The 22,282-nt window shown below is 32.7% G+C and overlaps 1 protein-coding gene across 5 annotated transcripts; it reads right to left on the bottom strand.

Annotated features, from left to right (window-relative positions):
- Positions 1–1,446: 1,446 nt before the first annotated feature.
- On the bottom strand, positions 1,447–15,732 carry LOC107926244 (calcium-transporting ATPase 10, plasma membrane-type). 5 transcript variants are annotated; one of them, XM_041075588.1, is made up of 36 exons: positions 15,705–15,732; positions 15,412–15,606; positions 14,397–14,565; positions 12,384–12,500; positions 12,263–12,302; positions 11,474–11,583; positions 11,254–11,385; positions 11,012–11,101; positions 10,512–10,581; positions 10,353–10,423; positions 10,193–10,276; positions 10,035–10,112; positions 9,881–9,952; positions 9,403–9,486; positions 9,242–9,324; positions 9,032–9,140; positions 8,881–8,936; positions 8,468–8,510; positions 8,282–8,365; positions 7,199–7,336; positions 7,037–7,102; positions 6,855–6,953; positions 5,930–6,040; positions 5,559–5,729; positions 4,482–4,541; positions 4,188–4,346; positions 3,981–4,097; positions 3,785–3,883; positions 3,563–3,700; positions 3,376–3,476; positions 3,181–3,226; positions 2,929–3,063; positions 2,612–2,719; positions 2,434–2,525; positions 2,237–2,331; positions 1,447–1,749 (listed from the first exon to the last, which is right to left on the bottom strand). In XM_041075588.1, the coding sequence occupies exons 3-36, from the start codon at positions 14,559–14,561 to the stop codon at positions 1,703–1,705; spliced, it is 3,270 nt and encodes a 1,089-aa protein (XP_040931522.1). In that variant the 5' UTR covers positions 14,562–14,565; positions 15,412–15,606; positions 15,705–15,732; the 3' UTR covers positions 1,447–1,702. The 5 variants fall into 5 exon arrangements, with proteins under 5 accessions (XP_040931522.1, XP_040931521.1, XP_016712525.1 ...); XM_041075587.1 differs by having other exon boundaries at positions 1,447–1,758; XM_016857036.2 differs by having other exon boundaries at positions 15,412–15,732.
- Positions 15,733–22,282: the final 6,550 nt, after the last annotated feature.

The following is a 22,282-nucleotide window of genomic DNA, read 5'->3' on the forward strand; positions in this document are numbered from 1 at the left end:
ATATTAAATGTAAAAATATGATTTTTTAATAAAAGTTATTTTAAAGATAAAATGTGAATATCAATATAAAATTTTAACATGAATATTTAATGTCATAATTAATAATTTAATTTTAATATAAATGTTCAATATGACTAAACAATTTAATAATATAAATAATACAAAATGTGAAATTTAATTTAATAATATAAATAGTAGATATAAATAAAATTATTACTATTTATGTTTAGTGGTTTTTTTTGGATAATTTTGATTTTTTATTTGAGAGTAAAAGGTGAGAAGTAAAAATTTAAGGGGAAAATAAAAAGTTTTGGGAGATAAAATTTTGAGGGAAAGTAAATAGAGGGAGTAAAATTTTAGAGGGAAAATATTAAAAAAAAAATTGGGGGGGATGGATTTGGGGAAGATGGGAGGTGGGATTGGAAGGAAGTAAAAGTTTTAGGGGGAAAGTGGGAGGGAGTAAAAATTATGGGGGAAAATAAAAAATTTTGAGAAAAAGTAAATGGGAGCGTAAAATTTTGGTGGGAAATAGATTTTGGGTAGATTGGGGGTTTGGGATAGAAGGGGAGTAAAAGTTTTGGGGGAAAGTAGGAAGGAGTAAAAATTTCGAGGGAAAAGTAAAAAGATTTAAGAGTTTGGGGTAAAAATGTAAAATACTATAGTTTAATATTCGAATTATTCGAATTATTCGAGTTATTCGAATTCGAAAACTCAACTCGATTCGAACTTGAAATTCAAAAAAAAAATTCAAGTTGACTCGAATAACTCGATTCGTTTAACTCGAAATTCGAATTTTTTTAAATTTTTTCGAGTCGAATCGAGTTTTGCTCACCCTTAGTCTAATGTTGAGCTATTGAAAGTGTGACGTAGAGCTACACTCCGGTGCCACTTTTCACAAGAAAAGAGAACAACCGCCGGCAGCAACTTGGGCTGAGGAAGAAGACATGAAAAACATACCAGAGGGAAAAAAGTATAAAAATAAAACCTGGTATAATTATTTTAAAGTCCTTGGACTTTGACTGTTTAATTTTTCCCCTCCAAGTGCCAACCAATAATTGGACCAATTAACGCCGTTAAGGTAGCAGAGACACGAACAATTTTGAAAATATTGAAAATACCAGTACCACATTGAAAGATTTGGTACAGTATAGGGGTAAAAGCTGCCGTTATCCCTAAATATATGCGCGATAACTTGTGTGCACTGGCAAATTATTTTTTCAAATTAAATGGAAGTAGTTCTAAAATTTTAAAAAGTGCGCAAATCCCGAACAACATATCGAAGAGACAAAAGACAGATCAAAAAAAACGAAACTGGGAACATTTTTAATTAATGAAATCAAGAAGACATCTGCAGTTCTTTATTTTTATCTATAAATAGCACCCTTTTTTTAAAAATAAAAAAACAAACGAATAAATCAAATATAGGGAAAACGCAATAGGAAAGGATTTAGAAACAGGGGTATGATGCTTTGGTATTTACCAGCTCTAACTAAAATATCATCATGTAATAGAAAAACAACTCCAATTCAAGACTTCTGTTAAAAGGAAAAAAAGAATCCGAAACATGTGAAGCCGGCAGTCTTGAAATTCTCCGTATGTATGTTCAGTTTTTTTGTGTTAACATTTGTTGTCATCCGAAAAGGAGGGGGAAAATGGCAAAATACATCAGTATCACACACACCTATAGACAAACATTCCCTTTTCAATTTCTTATAGATGTAGCATTTGAGTCCTCATGCTTTTGACTACCTGAAACATCTCAGTTCAAATCAATAAATTAAGGCATAATGATCTTAAATAAGAATAAACTACGTCAACTTGCTTTTAAATCCATCCAATCTTCATTGGATCATTTTAGGTTTGTGTAACTTCGGGATTTCGGACTCGGATCAGTTCTGGTGGGGTCATTTTAAGTTACTTGCACACGTGCACAATAGGTTGTGCGACTCGGGTTGAAGTTGGGTAAAATTTTCAAAATAACCCAGGATTCAGATCATTTTAGATTTTTATTATTTTTTGATCAGTTTTGATTGTTTTCTAGTTGATTTTTCTCAAGTTACTTGTTCAGGTCATAATGGGTCAAGTTTGGGAAATTTTGGGTGGGCTCAGGCATTTTTTTATATGGATTGTTGGCGCCCTGTGGTGAAATCGGGTTTGGATCGGGTTAATCAGGTCTACTTTTGGGTTCCAGGCCAAAATTCACATGTCTAATATATACAGAAATGGAGATCCTTACTTTGATTTCTTCGACGGTAGAACATCCTAGAAAAGACCCGACTGACTGGAGTTTCTGGAACCGGTATGAACTTCCCAAGGATAGCAAGGGGCCAACTGATTTAAAAATGAAATCAATAGTAAGATGATGAACTTTGAAGAACATGATTTTCAAAAAATAATTTTAACTTTGAATCTGCCATTGGAAAAGCCACCAACCTGATAAAACCGATACCAATCGATACCAGCCACAGCTGCCAGCTAAGCTTCTCAGTTTTAGCAAACTTCCCAAGAAACTCAACGATAATAGCCTGCACAACAAGATAAAACAACGTAGCATCAAGAACAATCTAAAGTAAATGCCAAAACAGATCAATTACTAACAAATAAATTTCACCTGAAGTATTATGGTTATCGCCACTATTCCGATGAACAGATAGTTTTTGCTAAGTCCACGGAAAATGTTCACTTCTTCCGGCTTCCGAGCATTGAACTCATTAAAGATCTGCGATTGACTTAAGTTATTGCATGTACAAATTCAAGCTGATTCGGGTCACTAGTTTATGCTCCATTCAAATGCAAACAACCAGAGCCGGAATTTAAATAAAATAGAACAGAAGGACCGGACTTGAAAGAAGTAAGAACCAGTTATAGTATATTTAATCCAACTGCATCAAATTTTGTTAACTTCTTATTCGAGTAGTAGCGGCTTACTTGACAAAGGACAAATGCATTAAATATCAGCGTATTCTTCACTCTTTTAGCATGCTCCCTGCTTTCATGCTCCAGATGCAATATCTTCTTACCATCAAAATTGAGGACGAGTAGAACGGTCACTTGGTATATGGCCTGAAATTTCCATAGACAATGCCAGCTCAGAAAAATCGCCATACTTTTGCTATAGGCCACAATAACCAGGAGAAGAACTTTAGTTTACAAATTTACCAAAATAAGTAAGAATGTTACCTGTATAAGCAAGTTCCTCCACATGATATTAGTTATAAGAGGTTCCCTGAAACACAAACCACGAAAAAAAGAAAAGATGAGGAACAAAATATAGACAAATGCATCATACGATCCGTCAACACAAGATTTGTCAAGGCGTATCCTCGGCATGTGCTAATGTAGGTTAAGAAACAAGATTTAATCAAAATCTCATACCTACGACCAACAGGGGGCCGGTGCATCAAGTGGTCGGTTGGAGGCTCAGTAGCTAATGCTAATGCTCCAAGAGTATCCATAATAAGATTGACCCACAGAAGCTGCATAGAGTGAAAGAAAAATACAATACTCATCTCCATTCATATGTGTTGACACATAAATGCATATAGGCATATGATGAACAAACCTGGACCGCATTCAGTGGAACATCACCAGAAGAAACTGCGGCTACAACATTTATAACAAGAGCTGCAACATTAACTGTAAGTTGAAACTGGATGAACTTTTGGATATTTGCATATACAGATCGACCCCATCGGACAACCTAAATTCATAAGATGTTCGTGATTAGGTTTGTTTAAGAAAAGAGATCTCAAAGTTAAGCAATGGGAAGAAAAAAATACAGTACCTTCACAACTGAAGCAAAATTATCATCCAAAATGATGATATCTGAACTCTCTTTTGCAACTTCTGTCCCTTGAATACCCATTGCAAGACCGATGTCAGCCTGTAGTCCAAAGACTTGAAATTAAGAATTTTAATAATAATCCAATGTAACCATGTTTTATCCTGACAACGGGTAAAAAGAAAAGAGAATGACATACCTCATGCAGGGCAGGAGCATCATTGGTGCCATCTCCAGTTACAGCAACAACATGTCCCTTCCTCCTTAATGCTTGCACAAGCAGAAGTTTATCATTTGGTGATGATCGGCCCATCACCTATCCATAAATAGCATAATTTATTTAAATTCCATGTTCTTGTTTTTAAGCTTCAAGGCAAATTCAGAAAAATGGAGAAGCAGTGCATACAGATATTTTCTCCGCAACTTCTTCCCTTTCTGAATCAGATAGTGAACGGAAAACTTTCCCTTCAATGAGACTAGACTCGGGAGCATCTGATGATAATATCCCACACTCTAAAGCAATTGCCCTAGCTGTTTTAAGATTGTCACCAGTGACCATGCGTACCTATGGCACACGGATGGAAGAAGACCAATGGTCACCATGTAAGCAAAATGAAAAGAAAGCAATTTGTAAATTTACAATCGCTATCAAATGCCACATTTGTAGGTTAAAAGAATTACCACATATAAATAATTATACCTTTACACCAGCCTTTTGGCATAACTGCACTGATTTTTTGACACTAGGACGACAAGGATCCTGCATAAATCCCCAATGCGAATTACAAATCAAGCAAAAACTAAATTCATAACTGTACATGAATGTTGAAACAAGAAATGTAGGTTTTAGATTATCTAACTTTGTAAACTTCAAAATATAAGCCCACAAGGACCAAGTCTTTCTCAGTGTGTAAGGTTAGCTAAATAAATCATATTAGACCAAGCTCAACTCAGAACAAGGTGAAATCATTTTTACAGTTTCCAATCATATCCTCCTTGCTCTTCCCCTCCGTTAACAGGGGTGTCATCTTTCTAACTGAATCTTATGATGAGATTTTGAGGTCTCCTTTTTCATGTCCAGACCGACTTATTTTCTGATATTAACAGCAGAGGATCTGACGTACTGTTTCTCCCGAGCGCACTTATTCTAAATACATCCTCTAAACCTCTACCAAGCTCATTTTTTCGTGAGTGTTAATACGTAGCCACTCAACATTCAAACTCATTATTATCTTTAATCTTTTATTTAACTGCTCACATTTTGCAATCCAGCACAACTGGAGACAACACGCTTCACTGACCACAAGACATAAATCTACAATTTAAGGTTTAAGACGGGCTGGGGATGAAAATATTCACCATAAATGGATAAAAATGACTTCATTTTAAATAGAGAAAAAGAAAGCATAAGAACTCCGATTAGAAAAACAAATTTGTTCTCCATCAAAGGCAAAATTGGCGAAGGGTGAGATACTATTACAAGGAAAGCTATTTCATATACCAAGAAGAATGAAAAAGAGCTGCAGACAACAAAGAAACAGTACAGATAACATTGAGGACAAGGAACAATCATTTCAAGAAGATAATGAGGAGTAGCAAATGACAAAGCGATGGTGGTGCTTCTATCACATTGTCTTACCTCCTCCATTTATGAGCACAGGAGTAAACATAAACTATCTCAAACAATAATGACCATTCACCATATGCAAATCATAATAATATATAAACTAAGAAGATGACACAAAAACAACACATAATTACTCCCAGAGATAGATACCTTTATGCCAACAACAGCCAGTAAAACAAGGTCATCCTCAGGTAAGGCCCATTTAGCAAGCTCTTCTTCATTAGTCGGAACCTTTTCACTGTCATATGATCTGTATGCAATTGCAACACAGCGCAAACTACCAGCTGCCATAGTTTCAATCGCCTTCTCGAAAAAGGCCATCTGAAGAGGATAATTTCAAGAAATACATTTCCTTCAAAATGTTAGCAACCGCAATCCTAACGATATCAAATTACAAGCATTATGAACTACATAGTTGAAAATTTTAAAAAGTTTAATCAAATACAAAAATAGAGTAACCATGATTCAACTAAAGAAAAAAGGAGGCAACAATGATGTTTAATAGGCAAAGTTTCTCAAACCTTTTCTTCATCCATTGCTACAGCTTCACCATTAGTGTCAAGGTACCGAGTGCATGCAGCTAAAACTATTTCAGCTGCCCCTTTCCAGTGAATATGAACTTTAGAGTCCGGCTGGAGACAAAATATCATAAAAAATTGTAGAATCAGAAGAAAAGTTGTTTAATTGGCTTAGAAAGAAGATATTATGAATATAAAAAATATACGTAATTATTTCTAAAAGTATTCACCACCATCTTTCAACCCAAGACATTTCTAGATTCAGTTGCAGCCTGTAATAATATTTTTTTATCATACGATTGATGTTGTTCTAAGTAATATGATCTATAGATATACAACAAGGGGAAAAAATCTAGAAAGAAGTCTTCAGCAGTATTGTTGTTCTTAACTAATTTAATCTGAAGCCTTGGGTTAAAGAAAACCTTCGAGATGAAAATGGGGTTACTATTTGAGGCTTGAGCAGCTGTTGTCACTAATCTTCCTATAACAGTCATTATCATTAGTATTACAACATGTTCAACTATTAATATTACTGTTAGGATCTTCCTAAATGTCATCAGTTACCCAGAAACTTCTCAAATAATGACCATAAACTCAACTGCAACCACAACAACAAAGCCTCAGAAGTACACCCCCCACCCCCTCACCTCCCCACCCAAAAAAAGAAAAGCAACATCAACAATCTGAATGGAACTTCAACTGATTGCATATGCATGCATAGATTAAAACTAGAAGGAAAGAAGGGAGCCATAGATGTTTAAGGCATATAATGAATACCCATTCAAAAGAAGGGTCATATATCACCAGAATTCTAATTATCCTTGCTTGAAACTTGATCACAAAAAAGGGTTAAAATTTCAGTCAACATTCAAAATGCAGACGTTGATGATAAAATTGCTCATAAAAGTTAACAGTATAGTGACACTACCAATCGAATTGCAACACCGCCTCGTTTTTTCTCTGAGTTGAAGGGGAATACATGAACAATTGAAGAGCCTGACCTAACAGCATCAAAATCCATACCAAGCTACAGGATTCAAGGACTAAAGATTAGTATTAAAGTTAGAAACAAACAAGGACAAGAAGATATCATGAGGTTAGATATGCAACCTTGATCCCCCAATTAAGAATTGCTTTTTCTGTTGGTGATCCAGAAACCTCTACATCTCCACCTCCCTAAAGAAACCAAAGAAAGTAAAAACGGAAGACATTTACTAAAGACAGCTCAAGAAACATAATTCAAAAAAAAAAAATTGAGCTACTGAGACATGCCTCTGGGGTGAAGACACTGCCATTTGCATTCACTGCGATGCCCTCAATAAGTAATGAGACTAGTGTATCAGGTAACTCTGAGCGGCTTTCTGGAGGATCATTTTTTCTTCCACCAGCATAAGCTTCAACCACAGTCATCTGTGCAGAAATAAACTTTATAATTAGATGGATAAAGCATAGAGAGAGTTTTTATTACGGCCATTCTCCTAACATCTATCCCACCCAAGTGCCACCTCTGGAACCTGTCTGTTTAGCAATCATTTAGCTATAATTAATTTTTAAGTTGTAAAAAATTTTGAATCCCCCTTCATATAAACGCAAAACCCATCAAGTGTGGTATTTTTCTTTCATCAATATTGCTAGGGAAGAGACTTTGGTGCTATCCTAGGATGGGAATATGCCTCAATAAATACATTGATATTTTTGTCAAAAGTTCAATTGATATGCATTTAAAGGGTTGATCTGAAAACGTAAAACTACAAATTATAAGATTTTTTTGATGTTACAAGAATTAATTTTAAAGTCATAATTTGTGAACTAATGTCCTTCCATGAGTTAAACAGTTGTTCAATAATTTAAAATTAGGACCAAAAACTACAATAGTAAATTAATCGCAAACCATAAATAATTTTGAAAGGTTTATGAATCGAGACAAACCAATGCCTTAGTAAGTGCAATTTGTTCACCAAATAATCTAAAATATCTTTCAATTATCAATTGATGTTCTAGATACACATAATAAATCAATGCAGTATTCATATTATATAACCTTCATTATTGTTCTAATTTTACCAATTTTACAAATAGCAATTGATTTAACATTTTATGCCGCACTGTATCAGCTCTATGCTTGAAATTTACCAAGAGCACTTTATTTTTTTCAGCAAATAGGTTTAGAGTCCCACATGCTGACGTCAATTTATGCACGTTATTAAAAATTATTAATGTATAACAGCAATTCTTCAATGAAAACAGTGAAAAATATTCAAAAGGAATGATGTTATATTCTTAAAGTTCAACTAAAAAGAAAAACAAAACCCATGAAAATCACTCATGTACAAAAGAAAACACATCCTAACTTGCCTGATTCAATGTCAAGGTCCCAGTCTTGTCACTGCAAATTGTTGTCGCAGAACCCATGGTCTCACAAGCAGAAAGCCTGCGCACCTGCAGTTCAAATCCTATTAAGCAGCATGAAAAACAGCTATTCCACAACAATTTTTCATGAATGTCAAAAAAAAACACATAAAAAAAACTCATTATACGCACCAGAGCTTTATCAGCCATCATTTTCTTCATCGAGTAAGCAAGGCTGCATCATAATCACACAACTATTATATTAAAAAAGATAATGGAATGGATAAATTGAAATTACACATATGAACATAAGAAATAACTTTTCCTATTATTTGCACAATTACACTTCATAAACTGCAGCATCAGCCATACGAAACAAAAGATGAGATATTTGGAATTTATATAACAACAGTACTATGAAGCGTTAGCACAACTAACATAACTAAAACAACTAGGGGAAGACATAAGGAGACAGACCAACTCGCAAGAGAAAACATATGGCCTCTATACAAAATGCAACCCGATATCAAGATATCCAATAAAAAACAATGAGGATCCATAAATTTTCTGGATTTCAAATACTTTTACATATAAAATGAACTTACGTTAAGGTGACGGCTAAAGGAAGCCCTTCAGGCACCGCAACAACTACAATTGTGACCTACAAAGTTCAAAATGTCATACACACACAAACACATATCCCCTTAAGGGTGCACATAAGATGAGGACAAAGGATCATAAATAAGGAGCACATACTGCAACAGTGACAATTTTAATGGCTCCATCTATAGCATTTCCCACACTAGTTTTGCCTGCAACAAATTGTTGTCTTCCATTCGAGTCTTCAGTATGGCCGGTGAAGTACCTGAGTGAATAGGAAAATTTTAAGAACAAATCAAACAGCAATGGGACTAAAAAACAGGGAGTGGGAGAAGCAGAAGAGATTGTCATTAAGCCAAATTTTACCTAACTAAAAGGACGACCAAAACAGCAAAAGCTACACTGAGTCCAACAAAACCAATGAAAGTCGCAACCCCATTCAAGCGCACCTAAAAACAATTAATTGAGGTGAAGATAACAAGTACAACCTAAAATTTCATAAATTGCTGTCACGGGGAAACTGAAACCTGCAAGGGTGTTTCTTCACCGGTGTCTTCTGACAGATTAGCCATGAGTAAACCCCACTCAGTATTAATCCCAACCCCTGTTACCTGAGATTTAAACAAAGATGATCATAGTTGAGCTATAAAGAGAGACACGGTTTCAGTCTACAATGCACCAAAAAGAAGATGTGAATGGACAAATATAGGACACTAAAAGAGTGATTTCATCTGCATGAAATATACATTTGTTCCCAAGGAAGAGAGCCAAAACTGCAACCCAAAAGTTTCTGACTAAAATGTTAAAAGACCAGGTATTAAGAAGAGAGTTCGTGTACTCCAATACATAAATACAGCTAGTTGTGAGGAACAGAAGAATTGACAGTATTAAGTTCAATAACTTTACGACCCAGTGTCTAAAGTCAATATTAAAAAACTGGAACAGGCCACTTGCTGTAAAAAACACAATATAATGGTTTCGAGATACAAAAGGAGTAAAGTTTACCAGCATAGTGCCACTTCCATCCGCCACCTTGCAGCCAGACATTAAAAAAGGCTGCTTTGCATCCTTCTGAACCTAAAGCAGGATGAAATAGCAATTTCAAAGAATGCGCAGTGCAAGAATTTCAATGAATAGCACGGCAAGTCATAAGGCTTACTATATCACTCTCTCCTGTCATGCTAGATTCATCTATTGCAAGTGAATGACCAGAGATTAGAATTCCATCAGCAGGGACCTAAAGAGAAGATTAGAACAACAGTCAAATAATGCATTAAAAAGATAATAAGGTAAAAGAGACATGATAAAAGCCAATACCTGATCACCAATATTGAGGGGTATGATATCACCAACAACAATATCATATATTGAAATTTCAACCCGTCTACCTCCTCTAACAACCTGAAATACATTCAATTATAAATTCCAGAAGAACATTGTTTGTACTCAATTCAATGGTTAACCGATCATCACCAACCTCCAAATGTATGTTTCTCTTCTCTTCATCAAGTTTTTGGAACTGAAGAGATTGTCTATAGTCACTAATAGCTGCAAATTTAAAACCTCATAAATAATAAGAACCAAAAGGGAGAAAATTTTCATGCATTACACAAAACTTAAACAATTAGTTCAGCACCTGTCACAATAATAACAAGGAAAACCGCAAATGCTATGCTACCCCCATCATACCAGCCTTCCTTGGGACCCTGTAAATGAAACATGCAACATGGGACGTGTAAACTAAAAATTATTTCTTAAGAGGCCCAAAGGCTTAGAACAGAAGAAAGACTTGAAGAAAAAATAATCTTAAATAATTATTCATCACATCCAAGAATATGAAGCTATTATACACTGCAAGGTAAATGTTTAGCAATACTACTGGACCTCATGTTAATAACTAGTTAAGAACATATAATTCAATCCACATGACATTCTAGTTTTAAAATCCAAGTAGTACATCGAAGACAAAGATAATTTGAATCCATAAAACTAAGTGATAAAAGACCAGCATTACACATGTCATCCTCCTCTAAGATTTTAAGAAACAAAAGACGATCCCTTCTATTTACGTTACTTCCATAAAGTGTAGTTTTATAAAAAAAGCAACTCTAATTGACCATACACAGAAGAGCTCACCTCTGTCTTTATACCCAAAGCCAGAGAAGCTACAGCAGCTACCACCAAAATCATCAAAGTAAGATCTTGGCAAGCTTCCCAAACAAACCTCTGTGTGAAAGAAAGTAAAGATTAACATAGATATTCTACTCAGAACCCAAAAAAGAGGTTCTTTAAGAAAAGAATATAAACAGGGGGAACCAAGAAACAACAAAGACAGAGAATAGATATAGAAAATGAAACCGATATATATAGATACCCACCCAGAAACTCCTTCCTTTTTTCCGAGGATATGTGTTTGAACCAAATGCATTCCTCCGTTTCAGTAAGTCAGAGTCATCCCCTGGAATACCTTTCTGCAAATTTGTTTTTAGTGACTCTGCCAGCCCATTAACCTGAATTAGAAAAAAGAAAAAAACTAAATAAGAGAAAATTAAAACCAAACATAATATCAATCAACAAGTTTAGTTTTCACAAACTTACCCCTCCATATTCCTGCAGAGCATTAAAATTATGATCCCTAGTCACTGAAGCAAGTTGCTCAGGTCCAAAAGCAAAATCACTGCCAGGAGTTGGGTGTGGAGTTGTTGTACCTACAAATCAAAGCACTGTGATAAACATCTACATCGAAATGCTGAGCTTTTATAAGCAGCAGCAGCGCAAAAAACCATTGAGTAGAACAGAGAATACAATACATTTTAACAATTTTTTTGTGAAAAAATAAAAAGCAAGAAAAGAAGACAAATGACCAAACAGAGATCTATATCAACTCAATTGCACTGCTAAGAAAAAGCTCAAGTTGATTAGAAAAAATGTAATCATTGGCTTTGTACATTAGTATTGAACAAAATAAATGTCGAGACACTGATTGAAACTGTATGTGATAAAGAAAGGAATTTTATAATTTATGGTATTAAAGTTATTAAACTTAATACCATAAAGAAAGGTATATTATCATTTATGGTTTTTCAAAAATGAGAAATTCACAACTATATTATCATTTCATTTTAGCAGTACATGCTGCTTCTGTCTAAAAACTCTCAAACACCCTATGGGCAAGTTACAGAGAAATGGAAGGGAAAGTCACAAGGGTTGGAAATACATTTGAGATGAAGCAAGATAGTGAAGACTAAAGAGAAATGACAGCATATAATCTGCCATAAACGAAGAAACATGCAAAGAACTGAACCTCAAACTCTAGCTGTGAAATATAAACATTATCCTTAAACACCATTCTACAAAGTTAAAGATAGGATAAGTCGGATAGATTACCATTTACTTGTTCCCCAGCTTGTTTGAAAAGATATGCTGCCTAACATAGCCAAAAACAAAAAGTTACAAGGAAGAAGATGCAACTTCTCCGATGAGAAAACTAAATTCAAAAATAGCATACTCGTATAGCTTGCGCATGTGCTCTAATCTTCCTTAAAATTTGTTTCTTCTCTTCTTCCTTTTTCAAGTCTAAGGTGTATCTAAACCGACGAGATGCATTGAGCACTAGTGCAGCTTGCTACAAAAGAGAAAAAAGAAAGTTGAATACTATTCAGTACCCATGAGAATTATCACCTTCTCAATAGTAAAGAAAAAAGAAGCCCAAACATAACATAAAGAGCGTGAAAAAAAAAAACATATATGACACCTACAGTTGTCAAATGGGTGGATCTAGTAGAGCTTGGGATAAGATTGATACTTCAGGTTGAAAAAAATTACTGCCATTTGGGGTTTGAATCATTCCGATGTAGCATCCAAGTTATGAGGGTTCAAAAAAATCATGTTTTGATCGTTCAAGTCTGCATTATTGTGTTTTAAAGTCGAACCAATTTAACTTTGGATCACTTCAACTTGTTTGGATTTTGATTAATTCAAGTTAAGGTTGTTTCAAGATCAAATAGGGCATATTTTGGTTTAATTTGAGTCAAGGATGGGATCAATACTTCAAGTCGAAATTTTTTACGGTCATTTGGAGTTTGAATCATTCCAGATGTAGCATCCAAGTCATTAGGGTTCAAATAATTCGAGTTAAGGTTGTTTATAGTTCAAATAGGGTGGATTTATATTGTTCAGGTTGTTTGCATAATTTTGGATTCTAGGTAATTCCAGTTCAAATTGTTTTTGGTTTAAACTGGATGGATTAATGCTCAGGATGTATGGGTAAATTTGGATTCTAGTTATAATTTGAGTTCAGGTTGTTTTGGTTCAAATTGGGAGGGTTTATATTGTTAACTTTTCTTGATCAAATTAGGTTGGGTTAAGGCCAGGATTTGGGAATGTTATTAGGATTCAGTTCAAATTTGCAGCTCAACAATACTCAGATGTAAATAATAGGCCAAGCCACCTGCCCAAGCGAACAAGTCACAATGGCCACTAGCAAGTGGGTGAAAATCTTTGTTATTGCTACTTGTTTCTGCAGTTACTTTTACACATAACTATCTCACTTGCCATCCTAAGCTTTACTCATGAGGGTGCTGTTTCAGCTATCATTTAGTCACTTTTACTACAGTAATACTTCGTTTTCGCTTCAAGAGAACAAAAACCTAAAAGGGAATGTTTGGATATAAAAGTACCAATTAAAATCCAAAAAACAGATGGGCAAAATACAAATTTTAGGATAATTATGTTAAAGTTGGTGATACGTATTAATCATAGTGCTACATATCATTCCCTTTTGCCTTTTGTAAACCGTTTAATAAGCAATAAACAGAAAACAAGAAAGCAACTAGAAAAAGCAACAACATGAGAGCAAGCCACCGAAACAATTAAGCACTGCTCTATGATTCAAGACAGGTGAGACCAATCTATCCTTTCCTTCTGCTTTTTGTAAAACGTTATCACTAAGCAAGAAAAAAGCACAAAGCAAATCAAGCCAGCGAAACAATTAAAACATAGCTCTATAATTCAAGACAGGTGAGACCAATCTATCATTTACTTTTGCTTAGGAAGAAAGAAACAGAAAGAAAATAGAAAAAGCAACAAGACACGAGAAAACGCCAGCTAAACAATTAATTTATTGCCCATAATTCAAGAGAGGTGAGACCAGTATATATTTCTCTTGAATAGGAACGGAAAAGACCAAATTAACTTTCTGGAATGAAAGAGAAAGAAAAAAATGACAGGGAAGGATGAAGTGAAAGAAATTCAAGGGTAGGAGGAAAAAAAATCAATTAGCAGTTCAGTTGCCCCTCTTTGATTCATTTGCAGGAAGCCCAAAAAGAAAGCACGATTAACCCTCGATATTACGGTTTGTCTCTAATCCGTCTAAAATTAGTAACCTAAACCGCCAAAATCAAAGGCATAAAATAATATGTTCGCCTTATAACACATAACAAAGCACAGAATATATCAAATAATATATATGTGAATTATATATATTTCTAAAATTTAAAAAAGAGAGAAATTAGGGGATTACCCTCCAGCGGCGGAGTCGGTCGATTGGAGCATTCTTAGTACTTGTGATGTCAAATGGATCAGCACACGACTCATGGTCTTCATCGTCGGAATGAGCGGAGCGACTGCTACCCGCCTCCAAGTCATTAGGCCGCCGGTATGGCGACCCCTTGAATATGCTACTCATCACTCTGTTATGTCGCAGGAGAGATGGCACAGTCACACTATTTCTTACTAATACTACTATTAGTTCTCATTCAAAATCAATTTTCTTTCATTTTTCAAAGCTCCCAAGAATCTTTGATTTATCGCTTTTTTTCTCTCGTTCTTTTTAACTTTTTTTTTTCCGGAAAGAGAGGGCAGAGATATTTCTTTTTCAACGATTTTCTCTTTTTTCTTTAAAGTTAAAACTCATCTAAAAGAAAATTTGCTTCGAAAATCAATTTAATTGTTGAAAACTCGACTCCACCGTAAGCGTAAATTCCACGTTTTAACACTTCAACAAAAGTGATGTGAATGGTCCTTTTGGAAACCAACAAACAAAGTGATTCTAGTTTTTACTATTTATTTTACCCCTTCTTTTTCTCGTATTTTCCGGGAAAAACCACTGGCGAACAAACCAAGCGAGTTCACAAGTCACAAAAGAAAATTTTAATTATACAAATAAATAATAATAAATAAATTTAAAATAATAAAAACGATATAAGATATCTTAAATTAAACAAAATTAAAATCACCTGATCTACTCAACAAATAACAAAACGCGATCTTCGATTTTAATGCACCGAAAACCGTTAATTATAAACTTTAACCGGCTCTTATTTTTTAATAAACGCAAAGAAAATCGATGTCAAAACGACAAACCGACCGACCGACAGACCGGCCAACGAGGCGAACGCCATGGAAACCATGCACGGACTCTCATCGAACAACGAAAAACAAATAGAGAGGGAGAAAGAGCAAAATATATACAGACATATATATCAAAACGAAGCAAAATGGAAATGGCGATTTATTTTATTCAAAGTAGTTGTTACCTGCGTTGAGTGTTTTTTTCAGGTTTTTCTTCTCCGAGAGGAACTCGTCGAATAGCACTTCGGTTTTTAAGCTTTTACTTTCTCCTTCTTCTTACGCTTTGAATGGTTTTGCTTTCTCTCGAATTTACGAAACGAAGGCTCTCTGCCTTCCGAAAATGTTATTTGATTTTTGAATGCAACAGTAGCCCAGCCTGCCTGTGTATTGAAACTTAACTTTATACGAAGGGGAAAACAATCAATTCTTACGCTTGAAACAATAAATATACAAGTTAAATTTGCTTTAAGCCTTGTACCTTTTTTTTATTTGGAATTTAAAAATATGTCTCATTGTTTGATTCTGATGCATGTGTTTTATAAGGATTATACCTCTATATTTTCATCCGAGGGGACTTGCTTGCCCTTTGGACCTTCCTAGTCATATGCAAACTAATATTTAAAGTTTCTAGAGAGATAATCAACTATTTTCGAGAGAAGTCTTAGAAGCATCGTCTCCACAACTAATTTAAACCCTTATCAGTTGAAGGAATTGTTCTTGTGTCGAGGTTTTGTCCCCAGCTTCAATGAATAGTCGTGTAAGTTCACGAATGGGAGTCATGTACATGCAAGACTCAAGAAAGGTGTTAGTATTGAGCATGTAAATAATGATGGTGGTACCTAGGTTTGAGCTATGGCGCTCCCAGGTACCTCCATTATTATTTACGCGCTCAATATTAACACTTTTCCCAAGTTTTGCAAGTACCTATCTCCACCAACCAATGCGCCCCCATCCACGAATTGTACACGACTTTCCGTGGAGGTTAGGTAAAAAATCCTGACACTAAGATAATACATTCGATTGTTAGAGGTTCGAGTAGGATGCCAGAAGGAAGACACTTTAAAAGACTGATCCTAAAGGGAATCAATGTTGGATCTGGTGCTGTGAGTGTAGTATTTTCGTCTATTTGCACTTGTAATTTTTTTAAACAGATTGGTGAAGAAAATTATTCATGAATTACATTAATACCTTTTGTAAACTGCCCTCACGTAATTTTTGCATGCAACACAAAATAGAAACAAATATTAGATAGCTAATTGTCTAATGTTTAAACTAATACTAAGCGGTATTACGTGGTCAGGTTGTAATACGGAAAGATAACTTATATTGGTAGAAGAACCTAAACATGTCATTAGTTTAATTGGAAATGAGCAAACAAATTAAAAGACTAATATGTTGTCTATCAAGTCCAATTGAGGAGATGTTTTATCTTAGGCATCAAAGTGAATGACTCCTAAAAGATAGAGACATAGATGTGACTGACTAGACTGACAATACATTGGACTAGACTCAAGAAGAATAGATATTGAATTCGTTTATGAATTTATTAACTCGTGACGTTCAAAGTGTGACATACATTAATCCTGAGTGGATGACAGACTATGTATACGTAACTCGTATACTTTGATGTAAATAAAAGTCTGAGTTCAAATAGATAAGGAATCGAAAGTCGATGTGTTGGTTATACGACTTTAGCAATATGTAGCGTCATTCATAATAATGGAATTTTTAGCCTGAGATATGGGTAAACGATATCCTCTTATTGGCATTACATGGTTGATAAAAAGTAAACGTGTTCACGGATCATTCGTCTTTGTGATGAATGACTTGATTAATATTTGATAAAAATTGACTTTTCATGAAGAAAGATGTAATGGTTACCATGAGATAAAAAAGATCATATTGGAAGAACGGGTTTATCCCAATAAGATTAAAGATATCCCATGAGGTAACACATAATGACAATGTCATTGGACGAGTACTGGTCGAATTGCTTTCGTAATGGTATGTCGTCGGAAAGAGCTTAGTCACTATACTTTAGTGGAATGACTTCATAACTAAATAAGTTTTTAATTAATAGGTGAAAAGTTAGAATTTAATTATAAATCACTTAACCCCTGATCGCATATATCTAATCGATCCCTCCGCTAGCTCGTTAAAATAAAAAATGAATTGCATGTTGAATCAAATGAATAGAAATAGATAAAAATGGAGAAATGAGAAACGTTTGAAAATAGATGTGGTTTTTTCCAAAATGAGAATGAAAATGACATTTTCAAATTAAATAAAGTTCGAAAATGGAAATAAACTGTTTGGCCATAATAAATTCGTTGCATCCAGAAATATGAAATATATATTATTATATATTTTTTTATGATAAAGTTGTCATGATTTAACGAAATTAGAATTGGGTTGAAAATTTTATTTAATTGATATGCTTATTTTGGGAAATAAAAAAAAATATCGAGTTGGATCGAATTATAAAATACTAGGTTAGTTCAATGAGTATTTATAATTGGATTCTATATGGGAGAAGCCTAAAAGCCCCTCATGTTTAAGAGGGGGACAATAAACCCTAGTTTGTTTAACTAGGGTTGCCTCCCCACCTACTCCTAGTTCGACTAAGAGTATGCTTTTCTATTGAAATAGGATTTTACAATTCAATAAAGGTTTTACCTCTTCTCCTTATAAATACATAGCACCGATAAAGCTAGATATACAATTTGAAGGTATTGTTACACCGATAAAGCTAGATATACAATTTGAAGGTATTGTTACTTTGCCCAAAAATAATGAGAGTTTATTCTCTAAGTATTAAATCTATTTTCTGAAATAACAATTCTATCGGTTTCTATTGAGAAGAGATTTTGCTTTCACACTGAAAGTAAAGAAAACTATTTCTGGTTCTGTGTTTGATTCGAACCGTTTGAGCCCATACTTGAAGTAGTTCGTAGTACGATAATAACGGAAAAGACTATTCGATTGAAAACCAAGAATGACAAGGATTTGTCTAGCCAAAAAGACAAGTGTGATTTCGATAAAAGGTTTATTGCTTTAAACACCACAATCCAACTCGGTTTTCAAAAAAAAATTCCGTTGTGCAAAAAAAACCATTTTCTAATCGTATTTTTTCCAACCGTCGATCCTCCCCTCAACAATTCCTAAATCAATAATCAAACTAATGAAATGGCTAGATCAATACAATATCGACACTCTGAATATATCTAATATCTAATACTTATATTAAGCACTTTACCAAGTCGCTATCACATTTATCTCGGTGAAAATATTAGTTATGAAATTAAAGAAATATCACTTCTTTTAAATTATAACTAACATTATTATTATGTTACTTTTGTCTTCCATTTTTAAATAAAACAATTGAAAATTACAAATTCAATAATCAAACACATGTTTAATATTATTAAATTGCATATATTCATTATTAAATAAAAAATAAAAAAAAATTTAATATAAAATATTTTATTTCACCCATATAAAATCTAGTTTAATTAAAACATTTTAAATTTTAGAGGAATCATTTATATTTGTTTTTTTAATTTAATTTTATAATAAGGGTTGGAAGTTTTATTTTTAATTTTCCAATAGGGTGAAAAATAAAAAAAATGAAATATTTTAAAGGGTTAATGCCATATGAGAAGTACCTTTCATATTTCAATATTTCATAATATGGGCATGACAAGAGAGAAAGGAAGAGAGCAAATTTTGGATTTAAAACGTGTGATCACATGACATTGATGTCCTTCCCATCTACATCTTAATTTTCATAGATACACACCGCTCCTTACTCTCTTTTTTTAATATTATTTTTCTCTCTCTTACCAAAAGCAATCTCTTAACTTTTTTATTTTTAATTTTATTATTATTCAATTAGACGATCAGTACTCACACGTACATGATTGAGACATATTTGTATTATTACGCGTATACTACATTTAAAGATAATTATTTACATGAAGATTTACTATTTATTTATTTTAAATATCAAATTTGAATTATAAATTCTTAAGAGAATTAAAAATAAAAATTTATCGTTGTAATTTTTTATTTTTAAATAGCACATAAATAAATTTTAAAATTTAAGAAGGATTGAAATATAATTTTACCATTAAATTAACTCAAAACATTGCAACTACGCTACATTTGCTCCATCGAAGGCTTGAACCTAAATAAATTTTATTGGTAAACATTTTGTTGATCAGTGGGCCAAACATAAGTGTTAAACTTTTTATTTTCAATTTAAAATTATGATAATAAGTCTCGCTGTTGTTTGTAAAAATATTTCTTTTTTTTATTTTAAAATATTATTTTATATTTTATATTTTTTATAATTGAAAAACATATTTGGTAAATCCAAATAAAAAAAATTGTTTTCAATGATTAATAAAACATGTTTTGCACTTGTTTTGTTACAATTAGAGGTGTACATGGGTCAACCTGAGCCGAGTTCAATTAAAAATTTAGATCCGTTTGTTAGGCTTGTGCCCGACCCAAAAAATGGGCTTAAAATTTTGCCCAAGCCCGATCCTGATAAAAATGTTCAAATTTGGGCCCAAGCTGGCCCGCCCATATTAATTTTATATAATTTTAAAATATATATAATACATCAAAAATACTAAAAATATCAAAATAAATATTTCCTAACAAATTGAAAATAAATTTTAAAAAATATGTATACTTAAATAATACTAAGATAGATGTAACTTAACAAGCAAATGCCTCTAAAATAATAACAAAAGTAACAATAAAATAAGTTTTATACAATATCTAAATAATAACAATAAAATAGTAGTAACATAATAATAAAATAGGGAGAAAATAGGAAGAAAACAATAAGAAAATAATATAAAAAACAGATTTTTCTGTCATTTAGTGAATTTGGGCCGGGCCAAAAATGCATTACCCGAGGCCTAGCTCGTTTTTTAAACGGGACTTATTTTTTTGTCCAATCTCATTTTTTGGGCCTATATTTTTGTCCAAACCATCCCACATTTCGGGCCGGGCTGCAGGTCTAATTATAACAGAAACATGAAAATAAAATAATTATTACATTTATAGAGATTTGAACTAGAGTAAAATATTTTATATTTAAAAATTGTTAAAGAAAAATAATTTGTTTACTTTTATATTAGTTAAAAAAAATTAATGTTGTTGATTGAGTTTTAGCTCGATTGGTATGTGTATTGTTGCTAATATAAGAAGACATGAATTCAATTGTGCTGAAGCGCATTGTTTTCCTATTTATGAGTTTGTAGAGGGACTGTAGATAGTTCTGAACATTATGTAAAAAAAAAAAAGCAACAAATTTCACAAAATTTAACAGTTCAACAATTTATATGCAATAGATTAACAAAAAACTAATTATTTAGTTTATTTACTAGGTATATTGTTTTCAAATTTTTTATTTTTAATTCATCTTTTTAATTAAAAATATATTAAAAATTGACTTATTTTCTTGAATATCTCAAAAATCGACTTAAAATCCTAAATATTTTTTTTAAAATCATTTTTTTCAAATTCGACCAAATAAATGTTGGAACATTTCAACAAACAACAAGTCAAGAATTTGCAATTTCAATTAATAAATATTCGATAATGATACTAATTATACAAAAAACGAGAATAGAGTCTAAAAAGCAAGCAGAAACTAATTTAAAACAAAACAGAAAAATGAGATAAAAACAGAAAACAAGGATCACACCACCAAACATTTTTAATATATATATATTTAGTTGATATTATGAATAATATTGCAAAGGGCTGTTGACTGTTGTAACATTTTGAATACTCATATTTTAGTAACATCTTATAAAAAAAAAAGTAAATTGCACCAAACGTTCCTAAACTATTATTTACATTTCAATTTGATCTTTGAACTTTAAAATGTTCTGATTATATTTCTTTGAATTATTAAAGTTATATCAATCAAGCATTTTTGTTATTCAAACTGTTAGTTTCACTGTTAAGTGAACATTAGATCCCATGTAGCATAACTTTTTTTTTTAATTTTAAATTATGCCACAAATGATATGATGTGTCACTTAACGGGGAAATTAACGGTTTTAATAATGGATGGACTTGATTGATATAATCTTGATAGTTTGTAGGATATAATTAGAAAGTTTTAAAAGTTATTTGGACCAATTTAGAATGAAAATAATAGTTTGGAAGCGTTTGTTACAATTTAATTAGAGTTGAATTAATTTATTCAGTTCAGTCCGATTAAGCTTTTGTTCAATTGGCACTATTGTTATTGCAACAACTAAAAAGAAGTGAGTTCAAATCCGATTTAAGAGCTAGGAGTGATTATAGGCATAAACAAACATTACTTAAAAAAGAAAAATCAATTCAATATTTATAATGAATAATTCTAATTAAAATTGTTAATACAATTAATCAATTTGTTTAATCACTTAACAATGTTGTAATTTTACTTGTAACAAAATAAGAGTTGAATATAGACACGAACTTTATGTTTTGGATATAATGAAATAGCGTAGTCATTAACATCTTTAATGGCCGACTGTGGGTCGGTGGAGGCGCGTAAGCAGGTGGACAAGGCGTGCGGCATGGACTAAATACGCCTCAACCATGCTGCCGCACATGCCTGGCTGGTCGGCCGACACATGCGCCCAAAAATAACGGTTCTTGTCAAGTTTTCTTTCGGTCTTAGGTGTGAGGTTATTAATCATTAAAAAATTAAAATTCATTATTTCAGATTAAATCCAAGTTCTCGTGCCTACAATATAATACTTTTAGTTAAAAAGTTGTTAGCATTTAAATACTATTATTATTATAGGTAAGTCGTGAAAATTAACCTTTATAAATTTGATTAATTTTAGTTATTTTTCATTTGAATTTTAAATTCTAGTCGTCGCTACAAGTGTTTATAGGTTAGATAGAGACTGGGTTTCCAAAAAAATTTTGCGTGTTGTATAGACCCATTTGATTGTTCAAAATAAATAAAAAGTACTTTTTATTTAAATTTAATTATAAAATATATGAATATGAATATTTTTTATATTTTATAAAGAG

This window comes from Gossypium hirsutum, chromosome A08 (genome assembly GCF_007990345.1).
Source record: "Gossypium hirsutum isolate 1008001.06 chromosome A08, Gossypium_hirsutum_v2.1, whole genome shotgun sequence".
Classification (NCBI taxonomy): domain Eukaryota; kingdom Viridiplantae; phylum Streptophyta; class Magnoliopsida; order Malvales; family Malvaceae; genus Gossypium; species Gossypium hirsutum.